Genomic DNA, 18573 nt, shown 5'->3' with positions numbered 1-18573 from the left:
TTTGTGCTAACTATCCATACATTTTCTTCAAAAATGCTTTGTCTTTCAAAAGAACACATAACAGAATATTGATAAATGTTCCCTGGCTCTGGTAGTGTAAGTATTCCTATTAAGCTCTATAGCTCTAAAGAAAGTGATGCATGTGGAATAAATAGTCATACTTTGAATATGTTCTTTTCTTCGTGTTACATTCAAAATAAAACTTTCTTCATTTTCTCCACATTTCCTAATTTAACTTACTTTTTGGATTGATTAAGCTAGTGATAAGATTGACTGGATTTTTTTACTCAGGGGATGCTGATGGAGAGCTGATAGCCAGACTCTGTGGCCAGACAGCACCTGCAGTGCCGCTAGTGGTAGCTGCTCCTCGGATCTGGGCTCACTTCAGAAGTGATGAACATGTGGAAGACAGAGGATTCTCTGCTTATTACATATTTGAGTGTAAGTGTCATGATAGACAGTTATTTTCCCTCCCTGCATCTAACATAAGTCTCCCCTGCTGTAATTTCAGGCTATTATTTCTTGTTCTATTTCCTGTGGACATGAAGAACAATTGATGACCTTCTTCACTGAAGCAACTTTTATATATTTGAAGACTGTTATCATGTCTTTCCTCTTTAGTTTTCTGTAGACTAAATGTGCTCAATTCTTTCACAAAACATGCTTTTTAGACCTCTAATCATTTTAGTTTTATTCTGCTGAAATATTACTGACATCATAACTGTTTCCCTACCATATGCAGTTCCTCAGATATTAAACCCACTGTCTCCCTTTTATTTCAGCCTGTGGTGGCATACAGACAGGGGAAAATGGAGTTATCTCTAGTCCTAACTACCCAGAACCTTACAACAATTTTAATCACTGTTCTTGGTTGCTGGTAGCACCTGAAGGTCAAACCATCACTGTGAGTAATGCAAAGTACATTCTATAGCAGATTGTGAATGCAGTTAATGTAGTGAATACACCATGTGATTCTGTTGGCAAAGTGATTAACATTTTTAATAATATCCAAAAAAAGAGACATATTAAAGAATACTCTCATCATTAATCACATTGAAGGAAGGGGAGATGCATCCAATAAAGATAAAGCTGCCTGTAGCCTTAGAGCAGGGGCAGGCAATTATTTCAGGCAGAGGGCCACTTACCAAGTTTTGGCAAGCTGTCAAGGCTGCATTGGTAGCTCCACTCTTTGGCAAGTGCTCCACCCCCTAGTTGCCATCTTGGGACTGGAAGTCCCGCCCCCAAACCCCTGACCTTTGCCACCAGAAGTCCTTCCCCTTGCCCCCAGAAATACTCCTTTCAGCAAGGGGTTTTGCCATTTCAGAAACAGAAAAATACCAAATTATATTCTAAAAATTGAACACTTACAACATACATTCATTTGATTTAAAAAAATATTTTTGTCCTAATTTACATGCGTTTGTGTAGTGCACATAGAAGGGATTGCACAATAGCTTAAAATGAAGTCTTAACTCTTGTATATTGTGGGGGGTGGGTATAGGTTTTTGGGGGCTGTTAGTGTGTGGGTATGTGGGGTGTGGGAGAGGGTGTGGGTAAGGGAGCATATGGGTGTGTGTGGATATGGGGGGTGTGGGTGGGTATGGGGTTTGTGGTAGGATTTGTGTGGAGAGAGGGTGGCTGGGATATGTGAGGGGATGTGGGTGTGGTGGTCTGCATGTATGGCAGTACGAAGGGGGTGTGGGTGCATGTATATGACGGGGTATGTATGTGGGACTTGCCGTATGAACACACACACACACACACACACACACACACACACACACACACACACACACACACACTCTGCCTCCTTCACTACACTCGCTCTCTCTCCCTACCTCATTGCTATCTCTGTTCCTCTCTCCCCCTCCCTCATTGCAGGGACATGGATGCGTGCACACATATGCACCAGACATGCACCCTCCCACTTCTGGCCCTGGGGTACCTGTGTGGTACTCGTGCTCCCATGGTCTGGTGATGCAGCCAGGGCTATGTGGTTCTGAAGCAGCCAGCTGGCATGCAGGGAAGCAATGAAATCTGCAGCAAGCAGAGACTTCCAGTTGGGAGGGGTGGGAGTGTGAGGGGGTTGGGGGTGGGGTGGGGCTGGGCTAGCCTTGCTGGTAAGTCCTGCTGGCTTCCCCTGAGTCCTACTGCCCCTGGCTCCTGTCATCTTTGACAGGCAGCCAGGAGCAAATAAATATACATTTTCTAAATTTTTTTAGGGGCCCCGCAGGCCAGATAGAATGGCCTGGCAGGCAGGATCCAGCCCATGGGCCATATTTTTCCTGCTCCTGCTACAGAGCATAGTTTGTTTATGACAAGCAAAGGAAGTTAATCATCTAAGGAATCTTGTCTCAGATATATAATCTATATTGCTATAACTTTTTGATAAGATGAATCGGCCACAGGAGCAGCTAAAGTAGCTGATTTAAATACATGTACTTGGTAAGCATTTGCCATATAAGAATAAAGCTGAGGCTTAAAGACTGTTCTGTATGTCCAGGCACAGAATAGAGGTATGGCTGAGTGGAAGGTGAGCCTACAAATCAATTTTGGCTATTCTGGAGGTCATTGTGGTCCCTGGCATGAATTACAGCAGCCATGTGCTAATTTCTAGCACCTTCATAAAAGCTGCTAATGAGCTTCTCTGGCTGCATACAGATGTTCATTTCTACCAGGGGAAATTTTCTGGTCTGGTGAAGATGAGGGAAGCTGCTCCCAGTCCCCAGGAAGAGAGTAACATCAGGGAAAGTCTCCCCATAGCTGCCCTAGACCAGACTCTGGGGAGCAGGATGGGAGAGCAACCTCCTCCACTTCACTCCTAGTCTTCAGGAGTGGAGCCAAGGGAGCACAAGGGCAACCCCCCCAGACCCTGTCTCAAGTAGGACAGTGTTTGGCTTGGGAAGGAGTCAGGGAGCAGTGGCAGCTGCTCCTTTCCCCTCCTGGATTGGTCCGAGAGGGGAAAGGATCAGTGAGGCACAGTCCCCAGCCCCTTTCCCAAACTAAGCACTACCCTGAATTTGGAAAGGAGCTGGTGACCGTGCATCATCACTCCTTTCCCCTCCCAGACCAATCTGAGTGGAGAGAGGAGCAGCGGGGCAAAGCTGCCTCCCTACCCAGAGCTCTGCTCTAGACCTCCAGGGGAAGAGCAGAAGGAGCAGTGGGGCAAACCCTTGTTTGCTTCTTGCTCCTGGAACTCAGGTGTGAGAAGCAGGCATAGGGCTGCTCTCTGTGTTCAGCTTCCACAGTGGGAAGCTGAGGAGATGGGGCAGTGAGGCAAACCCCCGGGCAACTCCATACATCTGGCACTCTGCTCTGGTGTGAGAAGCAGGCAGAGACTTTGCCCCACAACCCCAGGAAGAGTCTCTCTGAGGCAGGTTCCCCCCAGCTGGCTTCCCTTTGCCTCCCCTGCCACTCAGTTAAGTACCAGGGGCAACAATTTATAAGCTCACTTGGCCAGAGCCTGCGCTCCAGGAGGCTTTCTCTAGCCTGGTTTCTCCCCAGCTCTCTTCCCCCCATCTGCCATTCAGTTGAGCAGCGGGGAGGGCAAGGGGCATCCAGCAGAGGATAGCAATACTTCTTGTGCATGACTCCCCAGCAATAGTGATACTTCTTGTGCATGGCTTCTTGTGCATGGTGCCCAGAAGATGAGCAGAGGGAGTAGTGGGGCACTCGAGTGAGAACTCCAGCATGGGAAACAGGCAAGGGACTGTGCTGTTCCTTGCTGCTCGGGACCCAGCACCAGGCAATAAGGAGGCAGAGCAGTGTGGCAAAACTTCTCCCACCAGGAACTCCAGTGTGAGAAACAGGAGGTGGCAACTGGCAACTGCTCCTCCCCATCTGCTCTACAGGACAGGGAAGCAGCTGCTCCCACATGCCCTCTCAAGACTGGAGTGACCCCAGTCTCGGGAAGACACAAGGGCCTTTCTCCTGGTTCTGCCCCTCCTGGTGGGCAGGAGGAGTTAAACCAGGGAAAACTGTACAGACATTCAGTTTCCTGGGAGCAACTTATCCCTGGTAGTTCCAGATTATTATTCTCCTGAAACAGTCATTTTTGCCCCAAGTGAAAAAGCAAACTCTGGTTTCTACCAGGAGAGCAGTTCTGATGAGGAGGCCTTCTTATGGTCACTTATGTGCCTCGACTTGTAGAATTTCTCCTCTGCCCTTTGGTGCAGGGGTCCAGCCAGTGGCAGGTAAGATTTGTATCAAGGAACAGTGTCTTTCCTGGAGCTTTTAAACTGTGACTCTGAAAATTACTTTGTAAAAAGAGCATCTTAATCATTTAATATATCTTAATCATTTCCAGATCATGTTTCCACAGCTTACAACCAAAATTCTAGTAAAGGCAAGCCCAGTAAACCCAGCTTGGGAAATGAGCTGCATTAGAGTGGTCACTCTATATGTACTTATGTGTTTGAGGGAATATGAGGAAATTTTAATAAACAAAATCTGCACAAATCTTTTAATTTATTTAAACTAGCATTACTCTTACTCAAGTGAAAGTAAGACTTTAGTCTATGCTTTATCATTATAGAAACTCCCATCATTAAGGCTGTCCAGCTATTTCCATTATAAGATCTCACTTCCAGTTGCATGTGATTTCCAAATTTGGGCTAAAATTACTCATGTTTGCCCTCTACCTCAGGCTGAGTTCTTTTGGAAATTAATATTCCCTGAGACTACAGGGATACTGACTTACCATTTTGCCAGACTCTTTCACACAAATCCCCACTCTTAGAAACTGGTAATAATACCTCATTGGAAGAGTGCCAAGCACTCATTACTGCTGGTCAATAGTGCATTTCATACAAACTCAGGAGCCTATTTGATCTGCAAATTCTATGTCTGAGGCTGGAAATCCCACTCCTGAGCATATCACCCCAAGGGCAAATGGTGCAAATACCAGGGGTGAGCAGTACACTCCATTCTTCCTGTCTGATTCATTCTACCTGTCTGCAAGTACACATTTTCATTTTTCAGTTATGCAGCAGTTTCTTTCAAGTTCAGCAGAGTCATTTCCACTAATTGTTAATTGTTGTAACCCAAAAAAAGAAAAGACATTAGATTTTCTGTTTAAGTGGCCAAGTTTAAATTAAAATGTTTTAAGTCTTGATTCAGGGAAGCATTTAAAGATGTGCCCAAGTCCATCCCTATTCAAGAAATAACTTAAGTTAGTGCTAAATTTTAAGTGTGTTTAAATTTAAGCCTTGTTCATTTCAGTTCTGAACTTATCTAAATATCTTTTTTTCCCCCTTATGTCTATCACTGGACTATTGCTTTTAATTCCAGCAGAACACAACCAACAAAGTAGGCAGGGCAGGGTTTAGTAGTTTAGATTATTAGCAGTTTTGGAGCCAGTCTGGAACTGTTAGTGGACTTGGTCTGAACTATTGTGCTGTATCTTACAGGTACATGTATATGGCTTCAGGTTCTGAATGTCTCTTTGTTTGCAGCTCAACTTTACAGCTTTTCATGTTGAACAGCACTCAGTCTGCCGCTGGGATTCAGTCATGATTCTGAATGGTGGCTCTCCTGGTTCTCCTATCATAGGACAGTATTGTGGAACTATATCTCCTGGAACCATTCAGTCTGGTTCCAACAAGCTAGTGGTCATTTTTAACTCAGACCATTCAGTGCAAAGAGGTGGATTTTATGCAACATGGACAGCAGAATCTTTAGGTAAGAGTTGCATGATTTATGAGGAGAGGCTAAGGGAACTGGGCGTGCACCTCCTACGCATCGCCAGTGCCTCTCAGCTGAATGCAGTAGAAGCCTCAACATTTGAACCTTTTGACCAACTCCTTTATTTGTTACTATTTCCCTAGGATGTGGTGGAATCATTCATTCAGATAATGGTACAATCAAGTCTCCCCATTGGCCACAGAATTTTCCCATGAATACCAGATGCACATGGACCATCATCACTCATGAAAGCAAACACTTGGAGATGAGCTTTGACAATAATTTCCAGATCCCTGAAAGTAATGGAGAATGCCATCGCAGTTATGTGAAGGTAAAGTGAACATGTTTATGTGTTCAGTATTTATTACATCAAAAACTCTACCTTTGTTATTATGTTGTAGTACAGATTTCAAATGCACAGATATCAGGAAATTCAACGTTCCAGTTCCTGCAGCAAAACTGAGCCTTTGTTTTGCATAATAATCAGGGATCCAGGATTTCTGTTCACCACAGAAAGACGGAGTAAACCACAGATTTTACCTTTTACCGGAGGCAAATGAGGATTTTTCATTTTACTGGAGAAGTTGGCAGATTTTGCATTTTTGCGATGAGCTATCTGCAGGCTGGCAGAGTTCCAGCCTGCAGGGGGTGGGAGGGAGTGGAGGGAGGGTGGGCAGGCAGGGAGTGCCATGTGCATGCACATACATATGGTCCCAGGCAGCCTGGAGAGGTAAGTGCAGGGAGGAGTGGGGGAATTGAGCCCCTGTAGGGAGGGAGCAGGAGAGTTGGGTGGGCTGGGGCTGGGGCTGGATCTGGGACTGGAGCTGCTGTCCAGTCGGGCAGTGGATGGGGTTTGGGGCCCAGGGTTGCAATGCATGGTTGCAGGGCCCGGGAAGCTGACCCTGAACTTTTCCTGTGGTAGGTGTTAAACAAACACATAACAAAGATGGCCTCTATCCTAAATTTCCTTACGATCTAAATGGAAGACTGAAGACAACAAGAGCAAACACAGACAGAGACAGGAGACAACTAGGACCAGTGAGGAGATAACTATGTACTGAGTAGGGCTTCACTAAGAATAATGAATCATAATGTTGATGACATAGCCCTAAATATGTTTAAATATGTCAGTATACAAGATGTCGGAATTTTCTTAACACTTCCTTTTTATTTCAATTATAATAGGAAGACAAAAATCTTACATTTCTTATGCAGGCTATTAAAAGCCACTTGTTTCGAAGGCATTAGAATAGAGTGGGACATGCCTGGAATTCCTCAGTTTAATTTTTTTCTTTGGCATGTGTTCTGTGTTTCTCTATTCATTCTCTCCCGACCAATACAACTCCCACTTGTAATAAAAGGCAAACACAATTTGTTATCATGTAGGAGGACTTGAGTATCTGGATATCTTTGTGTCATGAATTGGCTGAAAATGAAACAGTATTCATTTTTAAAAGCCATGAAAAACTAAATATTAAATTTGCAAATCCATGTCCTGCCTTATTGAGCTGTAACTGTAAATATATCACTTAAAAATTTAATTTAATATATATCACATCTTACTGCTGCCTAACAGCTCTGTTCAATAACAATGTCCAAAGTGTCCTGGATAGCGATACTGAGCATCCTTTGCAGAGCTAAGAACGTATAGGCAAAACATTGAAATGGCAGAATTAGAAACATTGAAATGGCAGAAACCAAACACCAAGATTTTTGAGTGGCTGGTGATCTTGAGTACTTCAGTTTTTGGCTGCCCAACTTAAGATGGATAAAGGGCTGCAGATGGATAAAAAACAATGATTTTTAAAATAAAAATCTGTTTTTTTATTTAAATAGAATTTCTAAATTTAATTTATAGTTGTTTTCCTTTAGAAAAATAAACCAGCTTAAAATGAAATTTGAATTGAATACAGCATAGGTTAATGTATAAATTTAGTATAATCTATTAAAATAATTTAAATAAAATAATATGTTGAGTCAATGATCTTCTACTGAAACTCTGATGCTGAGGGCTGATTTTCTTCTATATAATAATGCGGGGGTGGGGGGGAGGGGGGAAGCATCTAACTTTTGAAGTCAATCTTTAAAAATATGGCATAGTATTTCATGTATATGGGGCTTGACCCTGCCAGGGATGCAGGATCTATATTACTGGATGCAAAAGATCAGCAAAGTCATCACAGGTGTTGGACCCTAATGTCACAAATGTAGCAAAGATGAGAAGACATAAAGGAGAAAATAATGAAGCAAATCTGAAATATTTAATATATGGCTGCCGTGCTCACTTGATGCATCTTCTAGCCCAAGATTTAAGTACTCCAAGAATAAAAAAAAAATTGAAACTGCAAAATACTTCCATAGCAACCATTTTGCTTAGGCCTCACTGAAGAGAACTGGGGGATCAAGCTAATTCTCCCTCAAGATGTACCATGGAATTCAGTGGTTTGAGCTGTTTACTATGAACCTTCCTATTCTGATGACCATCTTTGAAGAAAATCATGGCAAAATTGATGGAAGTATCACAGCTAGAGTAGTCAGCATTGGACTAAAGAGAAATGTAGAAGACAACAGCGACGCGTAAGGGGTGCAAGTGCACCCCCCCCCCCGAGATTGGCTGTGCACCCGCTGGAAGCGCCAGTCCTGAAACTGAACCCCCCCTTCCCCCAGCTGGTGATCGGACACTGGGGGGCCCCTCCCCCTGTCAGCAATCTGGTACCCCCCAAAACTCAGGAGGTACCAGTTGCCCATAGTAAAAGATATGCTGAATTGACTTAAACCTATTCTCATAGCTTTGGACAAACCACAGAAAGATTGCTGCTATATTATGGATGCTGTTGAAATTTGGAAAGAACTTTGAGTATATTAAATCAAAAAACACCCCGCAGCAAAATTAAATTGATGGTAGTAAAGAATTGAATGGATCAGGCACTTACTCCACCTTATTTTCTTGCCAATATTCTAAATGTGAAGTACCAGGGTAGATACCTAACTGCTGAAGAGGAAAATGCTGCTATGACAAGAGCATCTACTAATCACCCATGAGTCATGCCAGTCATACAAAAGTTCAGAGCTAGCAGTAAACCATTCAAGCGGTATATGTTGGCTGAGGATGTTTTAAAGAAAGTCATACCCCCTGAACTGATGGAAGACCCTAGCAAAGCACCTGAAACCAAAGTTTGCTAAAGTGCTAAACCAGCTTTTACCAGCAGTAGCCTCTTCTACAGGTGCAGAAAGAATAGTTTCTTCATTTAGACAGGTTCATTCAAATGGGAGTTGAAAAAGCAAGAAAGCTTTTCTCTTCCAGTCTGTGAATGAAAAGGGGGAGGAGGATGAGATTTATGAGATCTAAAAACTTGAAAGGTGGCAAAAAATGTCAAAACAGTCTAGGTAAAAATAAATAAATAAATAAATACTGTCTCATTTTAACAAGAATTAGGCAAGTAGGGACTTAACTTCAAATGACTTTCACCTAGGCATTTTAGAAAATTCCCAAGGGTGACCTGAAATAATTCACTAACCATAGTTCATATGTCTAATACTATACCAATTAATACTAGTGTTTAATAAAATAGATAGTTGTAAATGTGCACCATGTTTTGATTTTTAAAAAGATTCTGTATCCAAAACATTAAAGTTTTACTTAATACATTTGAAGAAAATTAATCATCTAGTGAATAAACCATATATATTTCATCATTTTATAGCACACAAAAATGTAGGCTATTTACCAATCCAAATAAATTAAGCTATGTGTATTGTACTATACATATTTTTGTGTATCTAGAAAACATATGTACCAAATCTACTGTATTTAGTTGTACATCAACATGCTTTCCTTGTTATATCAACCAAGGAAAATGCACCTTGGTTGATGATGAACAAGAAGAAGAAGAAGAAGGCCAATGTGGTGCCTATCTTCAAGAAAGGGATGGAAAGTGGATCTGGAAAATTACAGGCCCATCAGGTGACCTCTATCCTGGGCAAGGTCTTGGAAAAGATTATCAAAGAGGCCATCCTTAACAGACTCCTGACGGCAATATCCTGAGGGATACCCAGCATGGGCTTGTTGCGGGTAGGTCTTGCTTGACCAATCTCATTTTCTTCTATGACCAGGTGACCTATCACCTGGACAAGGGAGAGGAGATTGCTGTCATATATCTTGACTTAAAAAAAGCCTTCGAACTGGTATCCCATGATCACCTCTTGGCAAAACTGGCCAACTGCAGCCTCTGGTCCACCACTATCCTCTGGCTGGAGAATTGGCTCCGTGGTCGGACCCAGAGGATGGTGGTTGACAGAAGTCAATCACCATGGTGCACTGTGACCAGTGGGGTCCCCCAAGGCTCTGTCCTTGGACCTGTATTGCTCAACATCTTCATTAGTGATGTGGACATTGGTATCAGAAGCAGACTGACCAAGTTCACCAATGATACCAAACTCTGGGGTAAAGCATCCACACCTGAGGACAGTAAGGTGATCCAGGCTGACCTTGATGGACTCAGGAAATAGGCGGACGAGAATCTGATGGTGTTTAACACTGAAAAATGCCAGGTTCTCCACCTTGGGAGGAAAACCTGCAGCATCCTTATAGGCTCAGCAGTGCTATGCTGCTTAGCACTATGGATGAAAGGGATATGGGGGTCATGATTGACCACAAGATGAACATGAGCCTTCAATGTGATGCTGCGCCTAGTAAAGTGTGTAAAACACTGGCTTGCATCCATAGATGCTTCTCAAGTAAATCCCAGAACATCATTCTCCCCTTGTACTCAGCCTTGGTGAGGCTGCAGCTGGAGTACTGCATCCAGTTTTGGGCTCCACAATTCAAAAAGGATGTGGAGAAGCTTGAAAGAGTCCAGAGAAGAGCCACGCGCATGATCAGATGTCAGGAAAACCAACCTTACGATGACAGGCTGAGAGCTATGGGGCTATTTAGCCTGGAAAAGCGCAGGCTCAGGGGAGATCTGATGGCCACCTTTAAGTTTATCAGGGGTGTTCACGAGGATCTGGGGGAACGATTGTTCACCAGAGCACTCCAAGGGTTGACAAGGTCGAATGGTTATAAACTCCTGAAAGACCATTTCAGGCTTCACATAAAGAGGAATTTCTTCACTGTCCGAGCCCCCGAGGTCTGGAATAGCCTGTCATCGGAGGTGGTTCAAGCACCCACATTGAACGCCTTCAAGAGAAATTTGGATGCTTATCTTGCTGGGATCCTTTGACGCCAGCTGACTTCCTGCCCCTAGGGCAGAGGGCTGGACTCGATGATCTTCCGAGGTCCCTTCCAGCCCTAATGTCTATGAAATCTATGAAATATGAAACCTTCCTTTACAAAAAACCAAGAAAATATATACAATGGGAAAAGCAATTTAAATTCATTTAAATCCATTCACCAATCCTGAAGATCTGTATAATTATCAAAAAATAGCTCTTCATTGTGGTCCAAGCTAGACACCCAAAATTGAAGAACTCGAAATCACTAGGTACAAGCTTTTGAAACTTTTGGCCAGAATATGCATTTCTTATACTAATCACTTAAGGATCCCACACGGCAGACATCTATGCACATGAGTAAAATTACGTACATGCCAACATATTGCTGGGATCAGGCAGTACCTAGTAGGGGAGCATGAAATGGGCTCTATTCAATTCAGATTCTGCCTGAATCAGGGACAGTGATTCGATTAGTTGATTCAGATCACTGTCTGTGATTCGATTTGGCCGAATCCAAATCTGAAGATTTGATGCTGGTTTAGAGAATCAGCAATTCAGCCTTAGACATAGCTTTAAATGTTTTTTCTACATACCTAAAGGTACCAGCACAGCTAGTGAATGCTGCAATGCTGGGGCGGATGGAGCATCCGACAGGAACATGGAGCGGGGCCCCTGCATGCTCTGTGGTGAACCTGGTAGTGGATCAGAAGTACATTCAGGTCCACCGGGGAGCATACTGGGCCCCTCCCCTGTGTTCCCCTGGCTCAGCAATTGGCTGTGGGGGTGCCCCGGGTGCACCCCCAGACCCAGGAGGCACAGCTTGACAAGCCGGGGGGGCACAGGCGGGGCCCAGCGTGCTCCCTGGTGGACCCAGAAGTGGACAGGAGGTACTTCTGGTCCATTTCTGGGTCTGCTGCCAAGCGTGCTGTGGAGTCCCCCATGCTTCTGTGGTATGCTTCATCTGCCCCAGCATTGCAGCGTTCACGAGCTGCCTGGAACCTTAAGGTATGTAGAAAAAACATTTAAAGCTGTGTCAATGTCCAATCGCAGAATCTTTCCAAACCGATTCGGAGGGTTCCAATTCAATTCGGAGATTCAATTCTCCTGATTCAATTTGGATTCGGAGATTCAGCCACCGAATCAGGCTGAATCTCCAATTAATCGAATCAGGGACTAAAGCTTCACACAGCCCTAGTACCTAGCTACCTGTCTTCTAAGCTGGCTGTTTGGATAACCATTACAGTTTTATAGGGCTGTTCTGTATTTATTTTATCTTGACACTGTTTTAGCTTGTAAAACAGATTTTAATAGAGCATTATTCATTTTCCTTATATTTTGCTTAGAATAGTGGTAAGCAAACACATTGATTGGAAAATATTAGACAATTAAAAATAAAATCTTCTTACTTCACCATATAGTTTTTGAAACCAGAAGCAAGCAACATTTGGTTAATATCTTTGAGTAAAAGTCCTGATTTAAGAATGAACTTAATCATTTGCATGACTTCAAGGATTTACATATTTGTTTAGCTCCAGGCTTGTGTTGAAATTTCATTTACTTTAATGGAATTTAATTATGTGCTTAAAGTAAAGCCAATATTTGGGTTCCTGTCTGAATAAGGTTGGAGTTAAGTACCAGCTTAACATTAAACATGTATTCAGTTTCCTGAACTGAAACTCAAACTAACCTTAAAATTAATACCAGTACATTTGGTTTGCATATATTTATAGCTCAATGCACAAAAATAAATTAGGGGTAAGAATTAATACATCTCAGCTGAATCCACTTCCATCCTTACAATTTTTGGTACTTTTTGGGGAACTAATTTTCCTTGGGGAACTGTTGCAAATGTAATTATTATATTGACTGCATTTAAAAATACTAAATTATTTCCATTTTGGGTCTGTCAGGTGTGGAGAGGAAATAATGAGGAGGAAGCATCTTTGCTAGCCACTGGATGTGGAAGTTCAGCTCCTGGCTCTGTTATTGCTCCTAGCAATGTGATAACTACAGTGTTTCAATCTCAAGACACTCCTGGGCATGGTTTCTCTGCATCTTTCATAAGCAGTAAGTGACACTAAAGTGAAATATAGCAGAGACCTCTTTAGATTAACAGCAAACAGCCATCTTAACTGACTGCCATCTCTGGACCTCAGTTCAACAAGACTCTCAAGCATGTGCCATACTTTAAGGCCCTGGGTAGTCTTACTGAACTCAGTGGAAGTACTAAATGCTTGAATTTGGCAGATGCTAAAGAACTGTGTTGAATTAGGGCCCCAATGATGGCTTTAGTTTGTTGTTTTGTGGTAAAAAAGGAAGGCCCTGATTCTGAATTATTCATTTCTTATTAACAAAACTATTTGGAAGAGAGGGCTCTAGAATTCTTAAGGAATGAAAAAAGTATCCTTTCTGCATTTGACAGTTTAACCTATATTATCTTCTGCAAAATATGTTTAACTTCTTTTTCTAAGTACAGAATTGCTCTTGCTGCTCTCTTGGTAATGTATTCCATGCTCTGTGTCTGAATTGCTTTTGACAGGCTTAAGTGAATTCTTTCAACAACTGACCCATCTTTTGTTTTGCTTTATTGCCTTATTTCACACTGGCTCATGAGTGGCCATTTTTATATGTCCTCTCTATTCCCTTATTTCAGGAAGGTTAAGGCCCACTGAACGCACAAACGTTATTGTCTTGACAAAAATATTTTTTAGTGTGCTGCCAAAGCAAATCCAGTTTCCCTTCACTGCAGTCAGATTAAGAACAGCAGGAAAATGCATATTAATGCTCTTAAAATAACATTTAACGAGCATATAGAAATCCTTAATTGCAATAGATTTTACAAAATCTGACTGACACTGATATCTATCATTGACTTTGTGGTGCAGTTATTGTCATTCATCTGACACAGGGCTAGATTCTTCTTCTACTGGAGTCAATAGCAAAACCGTTAGAGAAGGCAATGGCATTCATGTTACCATGTTGCATGCATATTTCATAAAGTGGCACCCATGTATTCATGTGAATTTGTATCAAAGAGGTTGTTGTTATGTACTTTAATTTAAGTCAGTGAATTTTAACATGCTCACAGCCAGAAAGTCTTTAGAGAAGCAAGGTCATGGGGCCCAAATAAATTATTAGTGACACCTACTTTGTTAAAATAAGCAACAGCACTATATGCCTTAGAAATATTTAATTCTAAACCTTACCAGTCCCTTATCTGTGAAAGATCAGTGTCTCATTGTGTTGGATAATATACTACCAAATAACAAGGAGGCAGTGTGTGCATCTACTCGAGAAGTTTACTGTGGAGTTGACTAATTGGCTCTGCAGTAAAATGTTGCCATCTACACGTGCGGTGCTATTAGGACAGAATAAACTAATTAACTCTGTCATAGGATAGTACTGCCAAACACAAGTTCTAACCTATGGCATAGTTATTTACTCTGTCACAATGTACATGCAGATGCTGATGCAGCTAGCTGGGGCATGAGGGTGCCTCAGTGTGGGGGGCTACCTGCTGGCTAGCCTCACACTGAAGCACCCTCATTCCCCAGCCAGCCCCTCCACAGCTCAGTGAGCTAAGCCAGCTTCAGGCTGGCAGACTGATCCCACAGGGTCCCCTGCCAGCTGAGACTGTTCTGCACTGGCTCAATCTGCTACGGTCCTGAATACATGTGCAAGTACAGTGTCTGGGAACAATAAACTCCAGCATGAACTGTGCCACAGTTTATTCAGCACCATTAATTGCACATGTAGATGCACCCAGTGTCTACATTTGACCATACAGGGCACTTGTATATGTGACAGGGTTTTAGTCCTTAGGGTTGCATTCTATGCCCCCTAAACTGAAACAGTGAGTTTTTAATTGAAACAGTGGGTTTGATTTTTTCCATCACTGTATATATCAGGGATGGGCAAAATGCAGCCCGCGGGCCAGATGTGACCTGCCAGGCCATTCTACCTGGCCTGTGGGGCCCCTAAAAAATTTAGAAAATTAATAGTTATCTTCCCCTGGCTGCCTGTCATGCAGCCCTCGATGACTTACCAAAACTCAGTAAGCGGCCCTCCGCCCGAAATAATTACCCGCCCCTGGTATATTTGTTATTGTTCTGGTGGCCGCAGATGACAGCTGAAGGCAAAAGCGGTGAGGGGCCCAATCCCTTTTTCTTTTTTTTATTTCCCCGGTGGAGCCTGCCCACCTCTCCCATGGCTGAGAGGCCTTAATCTGTGACATTAATCTTTTAGCTCTCCTCCCAGCTGTGAGAGAAGTGGACAAGCTTTGCAGAAAAAAAGGATCAGGATCTTCGCCACTTCTGCCTTCAGCAGGCTCCTCCTGCCACCACCCTGTACTGTCCCAGGGGCAAACCTGCCCATTCCCAGGCGGCCTCAGGTGCCCTGATGGCCACAGGAGCCTGCTGAAGGCAGAAGCGGTGAGAGGCCTAATCCGTTTTTTCTATGGAGCCTGCCTGCCACTCCTGCAGCCAGGGAGCAAGCTGACTAATGGCTGCAATGTTCCAAGTTGCAACATTGCAAACTAAACTACAACCTAATGTAGTTTAGTTTGCATCAATGCAAACTCAGTTAAAACCCACAGAATTCGCGTGCATGTAATGTGTGATGCCATTAAGCCACACAAAGAGAAATTTTCATCATGGGTACATCAGGATATCATCACATGTACAAGAACCCATACAATCTTGCTCTAAGGCTTAATGCAACGTGTACCATTTTAAGCTAAGAATGGATTTTCAGAGGCATTTGGGTGCTCATTTCTCATTGAAATTCAACTAGATATGAGTGCCTAACTCCCTCACACTCCCTTGAGAATCCTAGAATGTGTGTCTCATGTTTGCCATAGAAATTACTGTTACACCCATCTAGGGACTACTGTTGCTGAATGTAGGTACTTCTATTCTCTCTTACCTTGTCAGGGAGTTATTTTAGAGGGAAAAGGCCCTTGCACCCATTTTCCCCCCAGTTTCCTATTTTGTCCATCTTAAAACAAACAAAACATGAATTTTGTCACTCAGTCTAACCCTGCATTTGCTTGCTTGTGTCTATTTCCAGGGTGTGGAGTAAATTTCACTGGCCTTACAGGTCGCATTGTCTCTCCCAACTACCCCAGCCAGTATGACAACAACTTGAATTGCAATTACATCATTGATGTGAGCCCAAAGTCATTTGTTATCCTACAGTTTGAGACTTTTGATTTGGAATGTAAGTGTTTGCTTCTTTTACATTTCCCACATAGTCTATTCTGAGAAGGGTAAAACAAGTCTAATTTCTTGAAAAATAATTATTGAAATTCTGTACCATGTTTTGCAAAGCCGTTACAGGCAAACATGAACTAATTTGGAAAAATAACCATGTAGAAGTTTGCCAGATGACAGAAATCTTGCAAGAATAGGGGAAGGGAGCGTCAGCAGTTTGGGGGTTTGCTCCTAGTTTTGCCACTGACTTTCTTGTAACTTTGACCAAACCATTTAATTTTTTTTTGCACTTCAACCTCCTCAGTCTGTAAAATGAATATAATCATACTCAATATGGCACAAAGATAAAATAACATCTAATTAATGTTTGTAAACTACTTTGCGATCTTTGGGGCAAGGACAGAGTTGATAGTGTTTGTTAATTAACAAGCGTCTAGTAGATTTTGCACACTGACAGAATTTAGCCAGGCAAGAAATATCTAGGGTTAAATTCTGCTCCTCTAGAAGTCAGTGACTGACCTGCCGCTGACTTCAATGTGGACAAGATTTCACCCAAGGAGTTTTGTTGTGGAACAGCTGATTCTGGATTGTCCAGATTATTTTGGTAGCCTTTTTGAAAAGGATGATTTGAATAATCTGCTTTCTGATGAATTTCTGCCTTGGACAGCAATAAAAATAGGAGATTAATATTTTTTTAAAATCTGAATTATTTTGTATTTCCAAAACATAATTCTGGTCTAACTTTGAATTTGGGACAAATCTGTGATTCAGGCATGACTTTACCTAAAAGAATTTGGTCATACCACCAGAAATTTAATGTAGTGCTTTGTGAATTAAAGAAGAGAGCAAGCCAAAATAGAAACAATACAAATGAAACAATTTGGAATAAAAAGCTAATCTTTGTCATCTTGAACAAAATATTAAAATATAAGGCAAAACAAATAATGCCCATATTTGTATCTTATATGATAATATTAATACATTTTTCTAGTGAAATATTCATGTTCTAAATTTCCTTAAATAATAATTTGCCTTTATAGTCTGGGAAGGCTTAAGTGAAATTAAAAAAAATTCTATTTAAAAATGTTATTAGTTTTTTTTTATATTAATAGCCATTCAGAAGATGTTATGCACTTGGAACATCTGTTTACAAAGACTGAGGTAAAAAGATGTAAATACTGATGACAGACCTATATTATATTATCCTGTCATCAGTATTTACACAGGTCACTTAACTGCAGCTCTGGTTTGTTCCTTTATTGTTGTAGTCCTCTTCATTGTATACAAACACAAAGTTCTTAATCGTCTGGAACACGAGAAATTGGAATATTAGCAAGAAAGGATCTAACTATACAAGAAGCCTGACAACCACTGGAAGCTGCTTGAAATGAGTGGGGGGGGGGAGTTGTGTAATAGCAGGGGAAAATTGAATTGGTTTAAATTTAAAATGGAGAAGATGATTCTGAGTTCAGTCTTGCAAGTTATTAAGCACCTGCTGAAATGTATACTTGAGTAGTCCTCGAGAACCTCTTCATTCACAAAGTTAATTGTGTGCCTAAGGGTTTTCAGGATCTGTTAAGAGTCTTCAGTCTGTTTTTCCAAAGTCATATTACAATTAGGTCCAGCACGAGCATTTTTAGTTAGATTGAAACCAAGTGAGTGTGCTTCTGTGAGCTAATACAGGTGAATTTGGCTTCTTGGCCTAAGCAAATCAATATGTCTCATTGCTAACTATGAGTTTTGGCTAGAGTCCTTTTCTGTCTTCTGGCAAAAGAATGTTTCTTTGTGTGAGAGCAGATATGGTTACAGAGCCTTGGTTTTATTCTTGTCTGATCTGCAGAGACTATACATTATTTTGTAATTCCTTCTATTACTCATCAGGTTTTGCTAGTTTATTTTATGTAGCATCAAGCAGATGGGTTCTTTAGGCATTTGCTTACTTGGTCTAAAGGACTCAGATAAATATTTTCTCCCCTCCTTTCACACTTTAGTCTGTAGGTCTGGGCAACTTTAAAATATTAAAATTGGCAAGAATCCTCCCTGCTCACCCCCTTCCCTGTTTACAGAATTATCTAAGGTGTCTATGCAGGTCCATCCTCTTTTTCCAATCATTATTCATATAGACCCTATATTTAAGTATATGTCCTTAATGGCAGCATGTGATAACATCTTATTAGAGTGCTAAAACACTTAAGTTCTCTCCAAGTAAAAGGGAGTCTTTTGTGGAATACTGAGTACCATGAAGACTTTGCTTTGTACATGAATACATGTACAGTCATTTTGTAAAACATTTACTTTATGTTTTTAGAAGATGTATTTCTTTTCCCAGCTGAAACATACCAGCCTAAGTAATTATTGTTGTCTTTTTTTTCTTTGATTTTTTTTAAAACTTGAAGCCTTAATTTTGCAATATGGCACAAGATTGCCATCCATTTTGGAATCTTCTGTCTGTTTTCTTAACTGTTTC

General features: G+C 41.7%; 1 protein-coding gene across 1 annotated transcript in view; it reads left to right on the top strand.

Annotated features, from left to right (window-relative positions):
- Positions 1-18573, top strand: part of CUBN (cubilin) — a 241539-nt gene that overhangs the window by 180809 nt on the left and 42157 nt on the right. The window contains exons 51-56 of the mRNA XM_019497851.2: positions 292-441; positions 783-904; positions 5454-5679; positions 5826-6013; positions 12807-12963; positions 15964-16113. Of these exons, the coding sequence (XP_019353396.2) occupies positions 292-441; positions 783-904; positions 5454-5679; positions 5826-6013; positions 12807-12963; positions 15964-16113 (993 nt within the window). The remainder of the gene's footprint in view (positions 1-291; positions 442-782; positions 905-5453; positions 5680-5825; positions 6014-12806; positions 12964-15963; positions 16114-18573) is intronic.

This window comes from Alligator mississippiensis, chromosome 5 (assembly GCF_030867095.1).
Source record: "Alligator mississippiensis isolate rAllMis1 chromosome 5, rAllMis1, whole genome shotgun sequence".
Lineage (NCBI taxonomy): Eukaryota > Metazoa > Chordata > Crocodylia > Alligatoridae > Alligator > Alligator mississippiensis.
Note: the sequence above shows the minus strand (reverse complement) of the source record. Positions and strands in the feature narration are given on the sequence as shown.